This window comes from Rissa tridactyla, chromosome 1 (genome assembly GCF_028500815.1).
Source record: "Rissa tridactyla isolate bRisTri1 chromosome 1, bRisTri1.patW.cur.20221130, whole genome shotgun sequence".
Classification (NCBI taxonomy): Eukaryota; Metazoa; Chordata; class Aves; order Charadriiformes; family Laridae; genus Rissa; species Rissa tridactyla.
In genome coordinates, this window is record NC_071466.1 from 215,970,801 (window position 1) to 215,990,472 (window position 19,672).

The 19,672-nt window shown below is 46.9% G+C and overlaps 1 protein-coding gene across 3 annotated transcripts in view; it reads right to left on the bottom strand.

The window, feature by feature from the left end:
- PLXNA4 (plexin A4) overlaps window positions 1–19,672 on the bottom strand; it is a 477,975-nt gene that overhangs the window by 44,463 nt on the left and 413,840 nt on the right. For all 3 annotated transcript variants that reach the window (XM_054221427.1, XM_054221409.1, XM_054221417.1), the window contains exons 17-24: window positions 18,019–18,112; window positions 15,331–15,570; window positions 14,350–14,496; window positions 8,830–9,064; window positions 8,275–8,417; window positions 5,024–5,292; window positions 2,476–2,542; window positions 186–332 (exon numbers count right to left, since the gene is read on the bottom strand). In XM_054221427.1, coding sequence (XP_054077402.1) covers window positions 186–332; window positions 2,476–2,542; window positions 5,024–5,292; window positions 8,275–8,417; window positions 8,830–9,064; window positions 14,350–14,496; window positions 15,331–15,570; window positions 18,019–18,112 — 1,342 coding nt within the window. The remainder of the gene's footprint in view (window positions 1–185; window positions 333–2,475; window positions 2,543–5,023; window positions 5,293–8,274; window positions 8,418–8,829; window positions 9,065–14,349; window positions 14,497–15,330; window positions 15,571–18,018; window positions 18,113–19,672) is intronic.

A 19,672-nucleotide genomic window follows, 5' to 3' on the forward strand; every position in this document is an offset into this window, starting at 1 on the left:
CAGCCACAAACCTTGCTGTGGTAGGGGTTGTGACTAGTCAGTCTTCAGCAGGGTTACCCTGCTGGGTTGCAAGAATAAATTGTCCCAGAGGGTCAGCACGCCCATCACTGGCTTCTTTTCTCTAAATCCCCTTTTGATAGAAGAGGCTGGATAAGCCCCTAGAAGTGCGTGTTCAGAGCACTCACCAGTGTCTTGTAATCAATCTGCTGTCGGATAAGCTTGTCCTCACTCAGTGAGTACCGGGCCTCCCCAGTGATGGAGTCAATGGGTCCCTTTTCCATCTGCTGCTTGATGGCACAGAAAAGGGAGAATAGAGGTTCGCCAGCACACTCCTGCAGGGGTGAGAAACAACCATGAGGTAAAACAGGAGAAGCAGAAGTGAGAACCCAACCTACATAGCATCTCAATGACTGCCATGGCTTGACATCGATCCATCAGTGGGAATCAGTCTATTCCATACAGCCCAAGAATAGAGGTGACCCTCCACTTCCACAGAGTGCAACCAGTCCTCTCGAGTGTCCCACCACAGGACAAAAGTGTCAGTGCTCCCTGGCAATGTTGGGGCTAGCAGAGCCTTGTAGGAGCTGTTCAAGTGATTGCCACTGGGCCAGAGCTTTGTACTGGAGCTGGTGGTGGGATGGGCCACAGAGACAGGTCTGAAATGGAGATGGACTGCTGGTTCCCCTTCCTGGGTGTTTCGAAGAGTCCACAGTCTCCCTGAGCACTCTCGTGCTGGAGGCAAATGGGGATGCTCAGGCAGGAACAGCCCAAGACCAAGGGGAAACGTGACCCTGGATCTGTACAGTTGAATTGGTGATGTCAGATGTGTGGGGCCCAGCACAGGACAGCAATGAGCACCCCACAGGCAGGGCCAGCAAAGCACACCTCCCTAATTTCTCCTTCCCACCATTTGCCTTCACCGCACTCCTTTTCCTACACTTTTCCTAACCTCTCCTCCCTTGCTGCCCCCCCTCTGCACATTCACTGCCATGCAGCCCTCCTCGTGCTTTCTTCTGTTGCCTCCCTTCGTCTCCATCCATCCTCCCCTCCTCCCACCTTGCCCTCTCCTCTTGCAGCGTGTCCCAACTCAACGAGCGAGGTCATTTTCCCCTGGTGTAAATCCCAGCAAAAACAAGTTAATAATCTGAAGCAAAGTGGCCCCTTTCTCAGTTCCTACACCTGTCTCCCACTTAATTAGCTTATCTGCCAGCAGCATATTGCTTCTGTGTGCCTGTCTCTTGCCCTTATCAGGCCTCTGTTCAGGCTAAGGCAAGAAGACAAGTAGCTGAGTGGGGGGAAAAAAGCCTATTATAAAAGCAGTGCTTTAGAGAGTCACCTCCTTATATCCTTTCCTTTCAGCTGAAAGCAGGAATCTGATACTGAAGTCACTGAAATTACCTTCCAGGGACCTTCAAAACTTTCCCATGCGTTCATCCTTGGACAGGTTGTGCCTGGGGACGGCTCAGGGGAATGGGATTGATTTGTAAAGCCTTGAATTGCCAGGCAGAGGGTGGCTTTACTGTCCAAATGGGGCTGTAAGGTGCAAGGATATCTAGCGAATGCATTAGGAGTGGGGGAGAGGTGCAGAGCCCAGCTCCTTCCAAAAAGACTGGCTCTGAGTTTGATGCCTTGGCAATTAGCGTGCTTGAGGCTCAGTGTGGGTCCCCAGGAGGAAACTGCCATCGCCCAGCAGCCAGCAGCAGGTCCCAAAGGCTGAAAGCCTCTTTTTTCACTACACACCACCCCAAGGAGGCCTCCCAGGAGGAACGAGAAGGCACAGGCCTCAAGTCTTTTCACTCTTTTTCTGATGAGTCTCCATCAAAGTCAACGCCACCTCCCACTAGGATACAAAGCAGCAACAGCCTCAGCCCGTGCTGGGTTCTGGATGCAGCAGTCAGGTTTGCACAGTGTACCGTGTCCAGTCCTCCGTATCAGAGGGCGCATGGCCATGCCCAGGGCAGGTTGAGGCAGCTTTATGCCAAGAAAAGCTTGGGCTCATCCCTAAATTAAACTAAGCGGGGATCTGGTTACAGTGTAGGTAAAGCACATTAAATACGATGGAGGCACTGGGTATGATGGGGCCTCAGTACTGCCTCCAAACTGGGGTAGTAGTAGAAGTCCAGCCACTATGCACTGAAAATATGGGTCACCACGTGATGGAGGTCTGAGTCTGCTAGTAAAAGGAGAGCATTTTCCATGTGGTCTCCACCGGGCTCTGAAATCCTTCATGTTTCAGCACTCACCCTTGTATCCCATCTCTGTACAGGAATAAGACCAGCAGGCTTCCTCTCTGACAAAGTGTCCCTCTCTGTTCTCCCTGGATCAGAAAGCATCCCCTGCTCCCGTTAGGTGGTGAACTCCCTCCAGAGAAAAGAGCCTTTTCCTTTATACCTGGGAAGTTTTTGCCCCAACTAAACCTCGCCGAGAGGAAATGTATTAAAGCGGCTGTTCGTCCAGGGATACTGCTCCTCTTACCTTGAGGAACTTGTACAGAAGAAAGGTGAACCAGTTGGTGAGCATTTTCTCAGCCACAGACTCTGTCCTAAATTCAGCCAGGGAGAAAAAGCAAATTGGAATCGAGTTAGTCATGCTGGTCATATCAAAGGGCCAGTCAAAAAATTGTCTTTGTCCATCTTACTGCCCAGATCCCTGAGCCCCATGGAAAGTCTGGCATGACACCATCAGGATTAAGCATGTCTTAGGTTGTCTGTTTTAGCTTTGGATTTAGGAAACCTTAGGCAGATCCTTACTGCACTGTTGATTTTACTGTGACTAAGGAAGACCCCATATGTCTCTCAGTTTCTCCATCAATGAAAGGGAGACGACAACATTTGAGAGAACCTTCTCAAAGAAGTTCAGGGAGGATAAATCCATCAAATATGAGGAGCTCAGAGTTAGGCCATATGACAAATAGGCTATATAAATACTTACGACAGACAGATCTAAATCACCAGAGAATAGTTATCTGGCACTGATTATGTCCCTGGCATTTGGGAGTGATTATACTCTTCAGTGTGCCAATGTGGCACATTCACAGAGCTCATCCTTTTGCCCTTGAACACTCCATCCTCAACCAAACAAAAATCCATCTTGAGCTTTCAGGGTGAATCTCTTTGAGGCTGTAGACATCACATGGAATGAACACTGGACACAGGTAAGGTGGGAAAATCATTCCAGTCAGCTCCTTCCTCCTGTCAAATAGCCCCAAAATCAACACTGTAGAAGATGGGCTGGAAGATCCCTTTCCATCCACAGAGTCACAGGGAGGGAGGGGAAGCATCGAGCTGAAGCCAGCTGGTCCATATAGCTGTCTGGGAACCTCACACCAACATCTGAATCCCAAGGCACTGAGCTATTCACATGTTCATCATCAGACTGTTCTGGTGCTGCTCAGTACAGGACCTCCATCTCAGAGCACAAACCACATCTTGTGTTTTCAGAGCTTGGAACAGTGGAGGTGCCTTCTTGTTCATGGGCTCTCCTTCCAAAGGCTACATTTCATTTCCAACAAAGATGACTAGAATTAGAAAAGAGCTGGAAGAAGAAGAAAGAGGAAAGATGGGATGCTCAGGACAAGACAGGAATGGACAACCAGGGAAGATAAAGAGATGGAGAAAGGGGAAGAAAAAGGAGAAAATGAAGGGAGGAGACAGCTGGAAGAAGGCAGTGCCATCCAGCATCAGAGGAGAAGCACAGAGAGGAAGCCTGGGGACAGCTGAAGGGAGGTCACCAGCCAGGCTGTAGGGCTTGAATCACATCAGGCAGTCAACTGACACCAAAGCAAAGTCCAGTCTCTGTCCCTGGCATTGCTGCCCTGAATGCCAGCAAGTGCCTTCTGCCCCCTTTTTTGCTGGTTCTCCATAGTGGGCCGTGTGCCAGATGAAAAGCCTCCCAGCAGGCACCACAAATCTTTTCTCTGCCCAAGCCATCCAACATAATCAGCTGAGGGCTCCTCAAAGTTGTCTCTGATCAGTGGCAAAGGCCATTCATCTCCAGAAGACTCCCCCTGATTTTACTTCGGGTCCTCAAATCAGAAGGGTTGGTTCAGACTGTGAAAAGGAGATGCATGTGATCCTAAAGGGAGGAAAGGAAGCATTTCCCTAGGCAGGGAAAGCACATTAATTACAGAGCAGTAGGTTTTTGATTCGAGGGTTCCCACACAACCCTGGTGGTTAGACTTGGCCAAGAAGCACCAACACAAACTTGCGCCCTGTAGGAAAGCAGTTCTGTTGTCCTGTTCAGCTCCGCTACTGGCTTCAACAAGATCCCAATACCATTGCTCAGGGATAGAATGAAGACCCCACAATGCAGCCGAAGAATATTGTCCGTGTGTTCGTAGTTAACTCATGAATAAGAAACACATCACGGCACTCCATGTCCCAGGCAGCGGAAGGCAGTGGCTGACTTACCGAGGATATAATACAGCCTGTTCTGTGTGATATACTTAGAGGTCCTACACCATGCAATTGGAGTTTTCAGGTTAAAAGGAAACATAAACGGATGTCTTAAGCACACAGAGTCCAAGATAAGGATTAGGAGGCAGGGGCTCTTGCTGCCCTTATGAAGCTTTCTGGAAGATCCACATTAAAATCTAGAGGTAGCTCAGTGCAATAACTTTTAATCCTTGACTACTTTTTGGTGAGGGAGGAGATGGAGCAAGATCTACAGACACACTCACTGAAAGGGAAGGAAATGCAGAGAGGATGCTGGGAGGAAAAGGAGAGTCCTTTAAGAGAAGGAATGCTTTGACAGGAAGTTCTAAATGAGCAGGAAACCAGAAACGGAGGGCAAGTCAGTCTTCATTCAGCCCTACTTGCCTTATTCACCCCTCCCTGCAAACAGCTTCATGCCAGCCCTTATGGGGTCACATGAACTGTGGCTGTACACCACCCTGATTTCACGCCCTGCTACACAAACAAAAGCCCAGCAATTTTTCCCTTTTCCTCCAAAGATGACTAGTATGCTTATGTTAGTGGGGCACAGGCTAACCAGCCCAGTTCACTCCAGCCCCAGACATCCTTACCTCCGGAGCAGCAGCTTGGGGTGGTTCTTGCTCTCCAGATTTTTGTCTATGAGGTCAGCCAGGAGCTGCTTGAGGACATCAGTAGCGTACTCCAGCTTGCTCTGCAGCACCGTCATGATCAGCGAGGCCACATTACCACGGTCCCGCATGGAGAAGCTGCGCTGGGACTCCAGCGTGCGGATGAAGGACAGCAGGAAAACCTTGTTGTTGATGAGCTGGGCAAAGAGCTTCAGGCCTTTCTCCACCCGTTCCTGTCTATAGCCAGGGACCTGCACAAGAAGAAAGGGAGTTTATGCCTTTCAGTCACTGCCCACTGTGAAATCTCTCCCAAATGGGTCACACACCCTTTGCTACCTCTCTACCCTCAGCCCTCCAGCTCCTCCAACTATTCACTTTGACTTCAAGCAGAAGTTAGTTCTGAGGCAGGGAAAAGGGAAAAGTTTCTTCAAACAGCAGAAACAATTAAAAATAATTTTAAAAAGTCTTGCATCTAAGCAGGCAGGTGAGTCCTTCCTTCTGCTTCACAGGACAGTCCTGTAAAAAGGAAGAGAGTCCATACATCATCTGATTATTAGGAAGCCTGAGAGATTTCCTAGGCATAGCTAGATGATTATTTTCCAACCTTGTGTTTCCCTTCCTGAACAGTACGTCAAGAAGAGATTGATAGTGCCTAGATATGGTACCACACTATGTTGTATTTTCATTGCAGTCAGACTGAAGCCTCACCCTATCTCCACCTAGCATCTCTATTTCATCCTTGCAAGAAACTTGCTTACAGAGATTTGGAGTTCAGCTTTAGGAAGCTGCAAGAGGCAGCAAGAAAGTGAATGGAGAAGAGAGTCTGGGGGTCAGGTTTTGAGCAGCTGAAGAGATGCAGTGATGCAGGGGATGACGATGATGAGCATGCAGCTGAGCCTTGGTTTGAAGAACTAGGTAGATGAAGGTGTGAGAGGACACCCTGAATTGGGACCTGTCTTGGAGCTCCCACTGCAGTAGGACCCCTGGGCTTGGGAGGTGAGATGGTTTGGAGACAGAGAGGTCGATAAGTCTCTCATATATATTTCTAAGCTGTGAGAGGCTGGTGACTAGTTTATATATATAACAATTTAGGACCTCGACACTGGACCCTAGACTCCACAGACTACAGTGGGCTTTGTCCTTTTCTGTCCTTCTGGCTCTAGACAAAAATGGAGCCTAGAGAGCCCCAAACTCATTCCTTCATGTTGCTGAAGCTGTTCCAGCTCTTGAAAAAGCTTCCATGGAAGCTGGAGAGTCTCAGCATGGAGGAACACATGTCACTGAGGCATATATGTATTAATAACCAACCGGATTTGGCACTTAAATCCAAAATAAGTTGGCATGCTTAAACAACCAAGTAATGCAAGGCCCTTTAAAGATTCATTACTTTTTCATTCTGGAAATTAGAGCTCTTAACTGTTTTTGCATACAGCAAATAAATTACTTAGTAAATAGCTTGAGACAACCAACCAACCAACCACTACCACCCATCCCACCAATAATTATTTTTAACTCACTTGCCTGAACGTTTAATATTGTCTATCCCCAGGTTATTATGGAGAATTAAAAAAAAAATAAGACGAGTATTTTGTACTGCATCTGGAAGCAGTTAATTAGCAAATGGACTGGAAATAAGTAAGACTTGCTCACTGCGGGATCTATGCTGGGGCCTTTTCCAATAAACAGCAACTCCTAGGTGCTACAGAGAAGGGAGCAGAATGGAAACTGCCTTCCCTGATATGTTGGTAGCCAAAGATGTTGACACTGAAAGAGCTGTTGAAGCTTTACAGAGCATTAAGGGGGGAAAAAAAAAAAACATGAATGAAATGAAAGGAAGAAGAGATCAAAGGTGGCAGATTGAAACATTATCTCTGTGTGTCTCTGTATGTATCTGCATATGGGACCATCCATGCTAAAACCTCTGTAGCGGTCAGATGCTTTTCTGTGGTCAGCTGGGTGAGGTTAATAAATATAGGGATTGAAATTGGCTGTGGTATGAAGAAAGTGTTTGTGTATCCGTGTGCATACATATGTGAGAAAGAGACTCATCACCCCTCGTCTCTTGTGCTCATTTGCTGAAGCTGCTGAGCTGCTCTTCCTGAGGGAAAGCAGCTCAAGGCCACTCTATTTGAACCCCAAAGGTAAATATCTACAGTAGTCAATGTGTAACTCAGTCTCCTACCCATTCCCACAAGCCCTCATTGCTGACAGATCATGTTTTTTTAATGGTTCTTTCCATATAGTTTGATGAATTTTGGCTCTCCTGAAGGGAAGGAGCAAAGACGAGCAGGCACCTCTGATTACACAGCCAGCCAGGCATGGTATTGCCTGTGCCAGCTCTTATTCCTCCTCTCTGCCAACTAACCTCAGTCTTGGCCTCCAGCAATCTCACCAGCCCATGCCAGAGCCTCTCTGAAGCTGAGAGCTTGCCAAAGACTTTGCAGAGAGCTCAGCCAACGACCTCCCTGGCCTTTGCCATGCTGTATCCCCTGCTTCTCTGGCCCAGGTATCCCTAGAGCAGAGCCTGTCCATCTGCCAAAGCCTGAAGCAGTTCTGCAGCGTGGCCAGGCCTCACCCGCAATCCCGTCAAATTCACTGTGGCCAGTGAGGTAATGCAGGCTGTGTGTAGACCTCAACAGTGCTGGGGTCTTGCCATGCTCCCACCACCACGGTCCAGAGAGCCGGGGTGAAGGAGGTAGATGTGAGCAGGCTATGGGCAGACTGATGCTGTGGTTTTCTGATCTCAACTGCAAACCATGGAGCACAGCAAAGGTGGACATTCTTCAGTGATTGCAGGTTATTCCTATAGGTGTTACCAGGAAAATAGGCTTCTTGGTAGTGTCAGTGTCATGCAAAGATAGAGTGACACAGGCGGATATGCTGTTCTGCCATATGACTTTTTTCCTGTCCCCTGCAAGCAGTAACTAATAAACCCAGTCTAAAAAACAAACCCAACAGAATGCAAACCAAGAAGGGCTTAATACAGTTGACCTAATGTACACAGATCTATGAGACTTCCAAATAGATGAGTGATCAAACAGAATTTAACATCTAAGATAGCAGCAATCATCTTCTCCTTTCAACCTGGATTTTTAATGAGGTGCTGTTTTGTCCCTGGTAGGACACAGCATTGTAAGCCATCACATCCCCACCACTGATACAACATCCCTTACGTTCAGGACAAAACATGGAGGTGTGAGAGGAGCCAGAAGCAGGACGTGTTGATTTCTTACCTCCAGATCCCTCAGGACTGGATGATCTTCAATGCCAGGGAAAAGTACCCTCATGGTGTAGGTTCGGTAATCAAGGAAAGGGATCCCAGCTCCATCCAGATCACTTGTCAGCTCATGAATATCTGTCTGTAGCTCTGCAAAGGCTGACACAAAAAGGGAACGACTCCTGTAGCAATGACAGTCCAGATCTCCCCACGGTAATGGGAAAAGCCCTCAAACCCACATACAGAGACTAAGCTACAAGTGGAGACGTAACACATGGAGAGGAAGACAAAGGTGGGCAAGAGCAGTCCCACCTTTCCTATAACACAGCCTTTCCCCAGGGCTCTGTGCCACGTCTCTGTCTGGACTGTGAGTTACCAAATGCAGTTGGGACAGAGTGGAGGAAGGCTGGACTCAGGGGAAACAGGCAAAGTCATATTAGATCCAGGCTTGAGCCATACCCACAGGGTTCAACACCCCTTTTTCTTGTGATATTTTGGCTCAAAGCTTTGCGGCTGGAGCTCTCTCTTCTACCAACACTGACACAGTATCAGCCTTCCTTCCCTATCCTACCTTCTTTGCACTCCAGTGCCACCCTGGACTCCAGGTTGTCCATCTGCATCTGTAGACGCTTGAGGGTGAGGTCGCTTTCTCTGGATTTGCGCTTGTATGCAATCAACACAGCCACGATGAAGATGATGAGCAGGCCACCAGCCACCGCAATGCTGACAATAGCTGGCAAGCTGAGAGGGCTGTCTGGAGAGATGTAGACCATCCCTGGGGAGAACTCCATTCCTCCTACACGAGCCTAGAGGGAAGGCAGGAAAAAGTTACATTGAAATTGCCAAACAAGCAGGAACACAGAGAAACTCCATCATCTCCCTGACTAAGGCTGAATGATGACCTCCCCTTGTCTCTTAAGTTAAACAGGGCATGAAGTACTTGGATAGAGAATGGCTAAAAAACACTTGAAATATCATGTAGAAGCACCTCTGTTGACATAGTGACCATGAATCCAACCAACAGAAGACTTTCGTGCGACAAATCTCACCAGTCCCAACACCCTGACTATATAGCAGTTTGAGGTTCGTTCTGTGTTTTCCATTCCCTGTCCCAAACAGCTACATTGTTGTACTGGACTGATGACGCTTAATCCCAAAATGCACACAGGACATACAGCTTATGGTTATGGTCTGATAGGTCCTAACCTCATAATGGGACAGGGAACTTCTGATCCAGACAGCTGACACAGCATCAGTCAGGGCAGTGGGAATGTAGAAATCAGAGTCACAATTTGCTTTTGACTTTTCAAGCAGAGAAAACTCTACTTGGAAGCCACTGGAACAGGAAAAAAATCCATAAAGCCTGCCCCATGCTTTTTACTGCAGATGTTCACCAACGGGACAAGGCGATGAACACAGCTTTCTGCTCTCCATGCGCTCCCAGAGGTTCCCGGCCTCTGGGACAAGATGCTGTACCTTGCTTTTAACAGCCAGAAAAAGTCTGCAGGCGGTACTGCTGCAAAACCAACAAAATACTCTGCTGAAGTAAGCCTGTTAGGAGCCCATTTTTACAACATGAACACTACTCCCCACAGTAATCCCACAGGGTACTACTGCTCGCTCAAGGGATGGTTTTTGTCAGAGTTAGGTTGATGGTTGGACCAGATGATCTGAAAGGTCCCTTCCAACCTAGGCAATTCTATGATTCTAAGGTTGTTCAAGGTATTTGTAGAGTAGGATAAGTTTGAGTGCAAGGGGAAAAGCATTGCTGACTAGCTTGAGGTATAACAAGAAGGCTTCTAGGACTGTTTTGTGGTAGGGGAACACTGGTTATAGATCACCATAAAGCAAGGAAGGTGCCATGCAAAGGGATTGAAGGATGGTGACTTGGTGATGAGCCCCATCTGAGCTTTGTCACACAGAAACACAGGAGGCCATGCACAAAGAGCAAAATCTTGCTGCCAGGTCAAGACCCCAGGGCTATGTGCTTCCCCCTCCCACTGCAACTGGGACCACTGCAGCATGTAATTGAACCTTTTTCTTTCTCTTCGACGAGGAGCTCTCCCTCAACTTCCCAGCTCCGACAGCAGCTAGTGAAAACATCCCCCACATCCCAGCCTGGTGGCTAGCTTTGTCCTTCATCTCACTGACTCTCAGTTAATCAATCTGTCTCCAGCCAGCTTGCATATGCATTACTCCTAGGCATCCCATGCCTCAGCTCAGGCACCTACTTGGGTTTCCTCTCTAGGTTGCCAGAGGAAGAAACTGGCCAATGGAGGAAGGGTTGGAGCCAGTAGAAGAGACTATGGATCAGAAAGTTATGAATTGATGAAGAGTTTTCTAGCTGCTCTCGCTCCTCACCATCACAGCCCTTGCTGGGGACGTGAATCTCTGTGACCCCAGTCTGTGACTTCTAGAAACCCCAGTTACAACCTCTGAGAAGATGTCTCTTTTGCTATAGCACCAGCTGTAGGCTGTTCTGAAGTTGGTCCTGGACAAAGTCACCTAGATGTCACCCTCCTGTCTTGGACATGAGAGAAGTGAATGTCTGGAAATACCTAATTTCCATCCAGAAGGTCCTCTCATGCCCTGAATACTCCTAAGCCTTTTGGGATGTGCTCTAGAAAGTTAACAATGTCCACAATGAAAAATGAAACCAAACCTAAGCTCATTTGACCAGGTAAAAGCATTTCAAGGTGACCATTCGTGTAGCAGGATGTTGATGACTTGTAGAGTGTCTTCAGTGGCCAAGGAACAATCTAGCACCCACGTGAGTTGAAGATGCAGCAGTAACTAGTTTTCCTATCTATTCTAAGATAACGAGGTCCAACTGACTTATAAAAGCCTGCAAAGGGCAGAGATTTGGTATTGGCATGTGGCATGCTCAACTGAGAAGACAAACTGCCAAACTCACATGCTAATCTAAGCTGAAAGCTATTGCCTTGTGCCCTAGACCACTGTTCCAAATGCTCCCAGTAAAATTTGCTCACCAGTTTGCACAATTTCCTCCCTAGAATCATAAAGGGGATCAATAAATAGATTAATTATGTTTCATTTTCTGTTTCTGACAGTGGTCCTTTTCCTGAGGCCTTACAGTCAGACGAGTCCATTCAAGGAGTATCAGATTAGAATCAAACAACCCCTTCCCAATCCCCAGTGCAGGTCTGTCCTCAAAGCTTTCAGAACAGCCCGTCTCCATGGGTGGGATTCCTCTTACCAAACATTCGACGTGCACATCTAAGCTAGACATTACAGCATGCTTTCAGAGTCAATACAGAGAAAAAGCACTTTCAGAATGTGATTTATGTGAGCTGCTTTTGACACCCGCTTTGACATTTGGATGAGACGTTTTATACAGTGGAAGTTCCCATTTCTCTCCTTTAACTATAAGGGGATCTAGAGGTAGGTGTCTAACAGTTAGCCCCAGTGTCTTCCTCTCTAGAGGTGGTTTCCCACACTGGGAAGGTCTCACAGTCCACGAATCAAACTGCCACGATCTGAGGGAATCTGTCTCTTGAAGAAGAAAGCCTGTGAGGCTGGAGTACTATTGCAAGCATTCAAATGAAAAACAAGCAAATATGTAGTTATAGCCCTACTTTATTTCCTGGGCCACCGAGTGTTTCTGAAGGAAGTTATTTCTACCTTCCAGAAGACTGAGCATGAGCCCTCCAAATTACCAAACAGTTTGGCCACCTATTAAGCCTGTTAATCATGAATTCATACTAAATGGCACTATGGCAGAGCCCAATTTTTTTCCAGCAAAGTCTCAGAGGCCACCTGTAGCAGTTCAGGAGTTCCTGTTGTGTAAAACTTGATTGTGGTAGCGTCTTCCCTAGTGCAAGTTTGCCCTGGCCAAATGTATCTACCTTAGGATGAGATGAATTATGCCCTGAATTTCAATTGCTATATCTGACCATCTCTCCATTCACTATACAAAAAGTGCAGTGTGACTTTCCATATGTAAGTGCCCACATTAGATAACAGCAACCCTTCAAACATAGTTCACTTCTTCACTGCAGACCTTCCCCAACATAGTTATTCATGGCTTTTCTTCATGTCTCTTTCTTTTCCTTGGAAAAGAGCTTCCCTCTAGGCTTTAGTTAATCTTTTTTAACCATTGCTCAGGCCTTTTTAGTTCTTTTCTATTGTTTCAAATATTTAACTCTGATTGATGTCAACATGTTTTTTATCTAGTTCCAATGTGTGTCATTGTCACTGTTCCTTCCCCCTTAGAAATAATCTCAGTGTTGCAATGGTTGATTCACTCCCATGGTCCCTTCTCAGATGTAGGCCACCTCACTTTGCAAGAAAGGGTTTATTCAGCAATTTACTCAAGGCCACAAAGGAAATTGTTAGCAGAAACAGGAGGAGGACCTGGGAGAGCTACCTGTCAATTATCCTGACCATCAAAGTGACATTAATGTGAAACATGGGGATATATTTTGTACCAACCGAGGAACAGAGATGCTGCGCCATGCTGGAGGAAGCATTTCCCAGCCCAGCTGTCCCTCTGTTAAGTTCCAGATGCAAAGTCCATCCTTGAGCACTGGCCTCCATCGCAGGTGACCTTCTGTATTTGGTTCCCAGCCCAGACACCGTCAAAGTGCTGCCTCAGTGTTGGCAGTTGAACGAGAAATCTGTAACTTGCCCCTCGTACTGATGCTCATTAACAGGCTTCAATGCAATCATCTTCCCACGATTCCAGCAGCATCTCTTGTTTGATCAGCATCCTCAAAAAGGGATTATTTTTTTTTCTCTATGGCTTCACTTAAGCTGTCCCAAGCTGCAGGAGCAAGGGAGTCTTCCCAATTAGTAAGACCTGACCAGATGTTCATCCTCCCTGATCCCCAGGGGTTGATTATTGCTCACCTGACTTTGAGTTTTCTCTCTCCAGGATTGGCTTTGTCCATCTCTGACTAACCATATGTTTAATTATATTCATGAAAATGACAGGGAACATATATTGCCTTGTTCAAAAGCTTCAGTATTCACACAGAGAAAAATCTCTCACTTCATTATTGCTCCTCTTGGAGTGTCTTAATGTGCTTCACAATGAATTGAGAGCCACGGTATATTTGCATGGCTGAAAAGGATTATTACCCCTATTTTCCAGATGACAAACTTTGGCAGAGGGAAGTTAAGTAGCCAGTATGAGGTCTCCCAGCGGCAGTCACAAATGAGACCCAAAACGGTCACTATGAAGTCTCTAGTTTCTAAAAGTCCCCCAAAAACTCTCTTTTCAAAAAGTCATGCAGGGTGTCTCCATCAACCCCTATGAGTCTCACTGCACTGAAATAAATAAATATGTGGCATATACAGCTTTGGGAGGGCAACAGTGAGGTGGTAAACAGTTGATCACAAGGAATGAGAAACATTGATCATCTGTATGTCTGATGTCAGTTGTTGTGTTTCCGCCCTCAGCTTGGTGAAACTGAGATGAGTTTGTTGATGTGTTGTTTATCAGGCAACAGCATTGAGGAATGCAAATTACTGAGAGGAAAGTAAAGAGGGAGAGAATAAATCAATGGTGAGAGGAGGAGAAGCTCCCTCTGATGTAATCACTGTCCATTTTTCACAGGTTCCAGGAAGGATGTGCAGGAGTGTACTAAGTTGTATAGATGTCAAAACTCCAAAGTCCAGTCACACTAGAGTCCATATTCTGTTTTCTGGGTTTTTTTTTTTTCTCTCCTACATAAAGATATATTTTAGCCAACAGCATGTTAGCATATGCTGAGGACTGTGCTCAATTTAACAAAGTATGTCATGCAGGGAACATGCTACATATATGAACTCACATAAGCATCGAGGCTTCATACAGTCTGTACAAAAACAGGAGAGGCAAACTTTCCTAAAGGGTTTTGATTATGAGAGGTTTTTCACTGTCCATAAGGACCTCCAGGTTACTCTCCTACTTCTCCAAGTTACTCTTGATGGGGATATTATATCAAGAAGGGTCCCTGTTGTTTATGGGATCTACAGAAGGCAAATGGTGATGCAGACTCCTGGGAGATCTCTGCCAGCTTTTCAGCATTGGTGTGCCCTCCCAACCCACCCGGGGAGGAAAGGCTGATGAGGTTCAAGCACCACTTACCATCACCTTGTGCCGTCCAATGAGGTTTGGAGACTCACACAGTAGCTGCACATCTGATACGGTCACTGCACAGGGCTTCTCGCCAACCAAAACGGTGTAGTTCAGCTTCGCGTTCCCTCCCGCCACTGGTGGGATCAGGTTCTTGCCCTGGATAGAAAGGAATATCACCCCCCAGAAAAACAAACAAATCAGGAAAGAGTTCGCCTTACACCTCTTGTTTGTCCCTGTGACACAAGTGTTAACATTGCACTTGACATTTGTGGTTCACCATTCAATAACACAGAGAGGAAAAACCAATTTAGAAAGTCATGCAGAGGACAGCATGGATGGCTACAGACTGCCATCAGCCAAAACAGCCTGCCCTGCACCCCTCTCGCTGGAACTAAAGGAGAAACGTCGCATATAAATCTTGTACAAACAGGCCCTCACAAAGCATATTCAGGCAAGTAAAATAGGCCCCTTTCCAAACATACAAGAAGGTATTCCACAAATCATTTCTTTGCACATGCACCACATACAAGTGTTGATATGGAAACGTTCAAACACAGAATTCCTTCCCTGTATTGCTACGCAGATTACAGAAATGACAAAGGAATGGTGTAGGATTTAACCAGGGGCAAGAGGAAGGTCTTGAAAACCCAAGAAAGAAATAGACTTGGGTATTTAATTGCCAGCCCTGTTGCAGTGGTAGAAAATGTTCTTCTCTGGTGAGCAAAAGAGGGTACAAATTTATGCTGTACGCAGGTAGCTGCGGCAGGAGTTTATATTTTTTAGTTGTGGGTATTGGCAGATGCTGAGCAGTGATTTGTGTCTGCAGGTGGTGACCCCAATATGATGCAATGTGGTAGGTGCAGCGAGTGAAGGAAATTTCTGGGATGCAATCAGGATGCCACTATGATTTCTGGGGTGCTGGCAGACACAGAGAGGCAATAGGCAGCATGTGTTTGTCCTTCCTCATCCAGGCCTTGGTCCCCATCTCACCTTCAGTATGATGGGACTTCCTGGCTTCAGCTCCAGGATCCCCGAGGGATTGAAAACCTCAAAAATGGGATTTGGGTAGTAGGTGAAGTTGGTTTTGTTGAGGATAAGCAGGGACTGCACGTTGTCAAGAATGAAGCCAAACTCCTCTGGACGCTCAGCAAGCTCAGATTGGTGATTGGGGTCAACAGCCAGCGCTGGAGCCTGGCAGGTCATCTCTGTGCTGTTCTGCACCTCGCAGTTCTGGAGAAAGAAACACAACACAAGTAGAGTTTATGGCAAATGCCCCCAGCCCTCCTCGTGGGCAGATACCTGCCAGTGAAATGCTAGCCCACCTACTGCCGGAGGACAGGGAGGACCAGACCTCTTTGGTCATCATCAGACAGACTGGTGCTCCACTGCTTCAAAACATTCCCTATACTCAGCACGCAATCAAGGCTGGGAAGGGATTAGGAAAGCTTTTCTGGGGCAGGTGTGTGGAGCAATTTGCACTGCGATTGGGCATCCTGTCCCTCTTCCCTGAGGGAGCTCAGCCTCTGAGGTTGCCAGTGTCAGCATCTTCCCCTAAACTAATTTCCTTCTGGAAAAGAAATTTCTCCCCCCACCACACCCCCCCCTTTTTTTTTTTTTTTTTTTTTTAAATACAGCCGAAACTAGTTAAAGCCTCACTACCACCCTGCAATCAGCTCTCACACTCTGGGGATCACTCCAAAAATGCACATGCAGTGGATGTTCAGTTGTGCCCAAGATTCCTGTGTGAGCATCAGGTTACCTGAAACGAAGCCCAGGAAGCTGGAGAGATGAAGACTACGAGGTAGATTTCAGGAGACCCTGAAGTTTGGTTCCAGCCCTGCCAAAGACCTGCTTTTTTGTGTATTTGAGAAATGGGTAACAGATTGCAAAAGGAGTTTTACCCTTTCACTTTAAATGACTAGGAATTAGATGTCTGGTTGAAAATCAGGATCTGAGTCTTCATCTTTCTATATCATGGTTGCTAGCACAATGGTCTCACCAGGAACCAACAGGACCTACGGGGAAACAGCACCAGCTCTGGGGGATCCCAGCCGTGCCTGATATGAGAATCTTCTCCAAACTAGTCTGATACCTCCAGCACTGAAAGCACACTCATCATCACAGCTAGCATAGCTCAAGTGCTAATTTTGCTTTGGTTCAAATCAATAGAGAAAGAAGTTACTTGGGCCAGCTGGTTTTGTATTGTAAAGTCAGTCAGATGTTCTCTGCTGTAACAGCTCTTACAAGGAAAAGGCATCGGAGTACTTCCCAGCGCAAAACCGATGGGCAGTTCTACATGAACATGTGTGAGATGATGAATAGGCTTCATCATCTGCACAATGGCATGATTGTTTGAGACCACTGTGTCAGGCAAGAGCTGGAGTCTGCTGGAAGAATAAGATGAAGTCATGCAGGCTTCTAATTCTGCAGGAAAGCTAAATAAGTGTTCAGCTGCGCTGTACCAGGAAATACAACTACATTACAAAAACACACCTATGGATATGCATAATCAGTCGGACCAGGGTTTTCCCAGAGTTCATGAGGGACTGGGACATTGTCAGTCGAGATTCACATCAGATTCAGAAACCAATCTCAACAGATATTTCCTGAATCTGATGGGGTGTGAGTGGTGACAAAATTACTTTAGATTTGGCTTTATGAAGGGAGATATTAGTTCGTGGCAGAGCTGGGATAAGACCAAAATTTAGGTGTCTCAATCTACACCATATATTCCTCCATTATCTTTTTGGACCTACCACAGTTTCACTACTAGTCATGTGGCAGTAGATGATTTTAAATGTCTGTGAAGTGCTTTGAGAGCCTTGGGTGGAAAGCCCATGGATTTATCTTAAAATCTGAGAAACACGGAGGATCCGAACTTTCTGCCACCACTCCAACTAGTCCCTCTGTATTTTTTACTTTTGGAGCTTCTTCTTCTGGGATGCTCCCAAGGAAGTGCCCATACACAGCCAACACCTTTTCGGATGCTGTTGCATGGCCTCATCCCCCAACCTACCGTAGGTGCCAGCAGGTGCTGCCTGTTCCTGAGTCTCCTAATTGGAGGTGCTAAACTCTCACCTTTTCAGATCTGCCTGGAGCTGCTCAGCAGCAACTGGTAATTGTCTCCTTCTGAGTAAATTGTCCTCCCAGGCCTTGATAAAGCTCTGCTGGCCTCCACAAAGATCTTTCTGACTCCTCAGTGGTCACTGAGAGTTAAATTAGGCTGTGAATCTAACCAGTTAAACCTGGATACACTCTTCAGGATCCCAAATAGACCAGGGAGTGTTCACAGTAGTACCCCAGAGTATTATTCACAGTCCCTCCTGATCCCAGCACACCCCATTAACAACTTGAATTTGGGTCTACTTACGCACAGGCATGGCTGATACATAACAGGTTATACGTGGGCCAAGAGAGAGGACAGGTATCCTTGAGCTAATAGAAGAAACAGGCTGAATGACTCTTCACAACGCCTCTCTCTGTTCCCTCTTTGGTCCAGTGATCCTTTATGGAGCACTGGATAGGGTAATCTATGGAGCATGGATCGGGTAACCTTTCTGAAAGCAAGTTGCGCCCTCTTTTCTGGATGCAATAGGAGTTTTAAACCTCCAGGGCTGTTAGCCAACCCCTATCACCACCTTGGACATGTCCCCTTCCCAGCTCAGCAGGCATACTCACGTTGACATGTTCCTTTCCACCATGCTTTGCTCGGATCTGAGGGTTTTGGATGAGGTCTAGGTGAGTTCCCCACACAGCAATGGGTGTGTTGCCACTAGAGAAGAAGAAATGGAAGAAAAGCATGAACCCAGCTGATAGATATCAAGACTGATTGCACCAGCAACAGGTGATCTGCGTTCCTAAATGTTGATTGCAAAATGTCTGACCCCATCTCACAGTCCCATCGGAAGGGAAGGAAAAACAAAACAAAGTAAATAATTTTTCATTCATTCATAAGGGGAGAAATAAGTAAAAACACATGCTTGCTAAAACTGTCACATCAAGCAACATCTGGGTGTTTTTCATTGTTAGGGCTCAGCAATCACAAGCTTCAGTAATGAGAAGAATAGTGGGAAATTTAACAGGGGCTCTTCAGAATGACCCACAGACTATATTTCCTTTATCACTTAAGGAAGGGAGCCCAAAAACCCCTCATAGATACTGTCCTGTGCAAGCAGCTCTTGAGGACTCAATGCTACCTTCACTGAAGGCTGTAGTCTCATCTTGCATATTAAACCTGCTATAAAAACAGCACACTGAATAAGATAATGTCACCCCAGTGAACACACTTCAGTGCTGTCAGGGAACCTGGTCCTGCAGCATCTAGAAGAAAGAGACAAAGTCTTCAGCCTTGGTGTGCATAAAGCGTTTTCTTGGTTTCCGTTTGGTCACCCAGGCAGATAAGCTCTGCCACATGTGTTAGATCCAACATATGACAGAACCAAGCTTTCCAGTCACTGACTCCCTTTGCTCAGACAAGGACTGATTTCCCGAGAAAGCCAATTCATACGAGCCATGACCCTGCATCTGGTAGATTTTCTCACTTTTATAACATCTCTCTCAGCCCAGCTTAAGATGGGGAGATGTAGACAGAGCCCTTTCATTCCCTGCAATCACTATCATAAAATCATACAATGGTTTAGGTTGGAAGGGACCTTAAAGATCATCCAGTTGCAACCTCCCTGCCCTGGGCAGGGACACCTCCCACCAGCCCAGGTTGCTCCAAGCCCCGTCCAACCTGGCCTTGAACCCCTCCAGAGATGGGGCAGCCACAGCTTCTCTGGGCAACCTGGGCCAGGGGCTCACCACCCTCACAGGAAAGAATTTCTTCCTGATATCTAATCTAAATCTCCCCTCTTGCAGTTTAATTCCATTACCCTTCATCCTATTGCTACACTCCCTGATCCAGAGTCCCTCCCCAACTTTCCTGTAGCCCCTTTAGGGGCTGGAAGGTCTCCTCGGAGCCTTCTCTTCTCCAGGCTGAACCCCCCCAACTCTCTCAGCCTGTCCTCACAGCAGAGGGGCTCCAGCCCTCTGGTCGTCTTCATGGCCTCCTCTGGACCCGCTCCAACAGGTCCATGTCCTTCTTATGTTGGGCTGGACACGGTACTGCAGGTGGGGTCTCACGAGTGTGGATTAGAAGGGCAGAAGGAAACAGCTTTCAGAAACACCCTTCTTTCCTTTCCTTTGCCTCCTCCAGCTGCAGCCAGCAGTGCTGTTTGTGGGACTTCAGGGAGCGGACAGAAGGGAGGAAGGAAACTGCAAAGGAGCATTCCCAGGCTTCAGTAGGAGCTGATGCATGGGTTGGCCCTGAACGCCGCATCAAGGGGAAGGG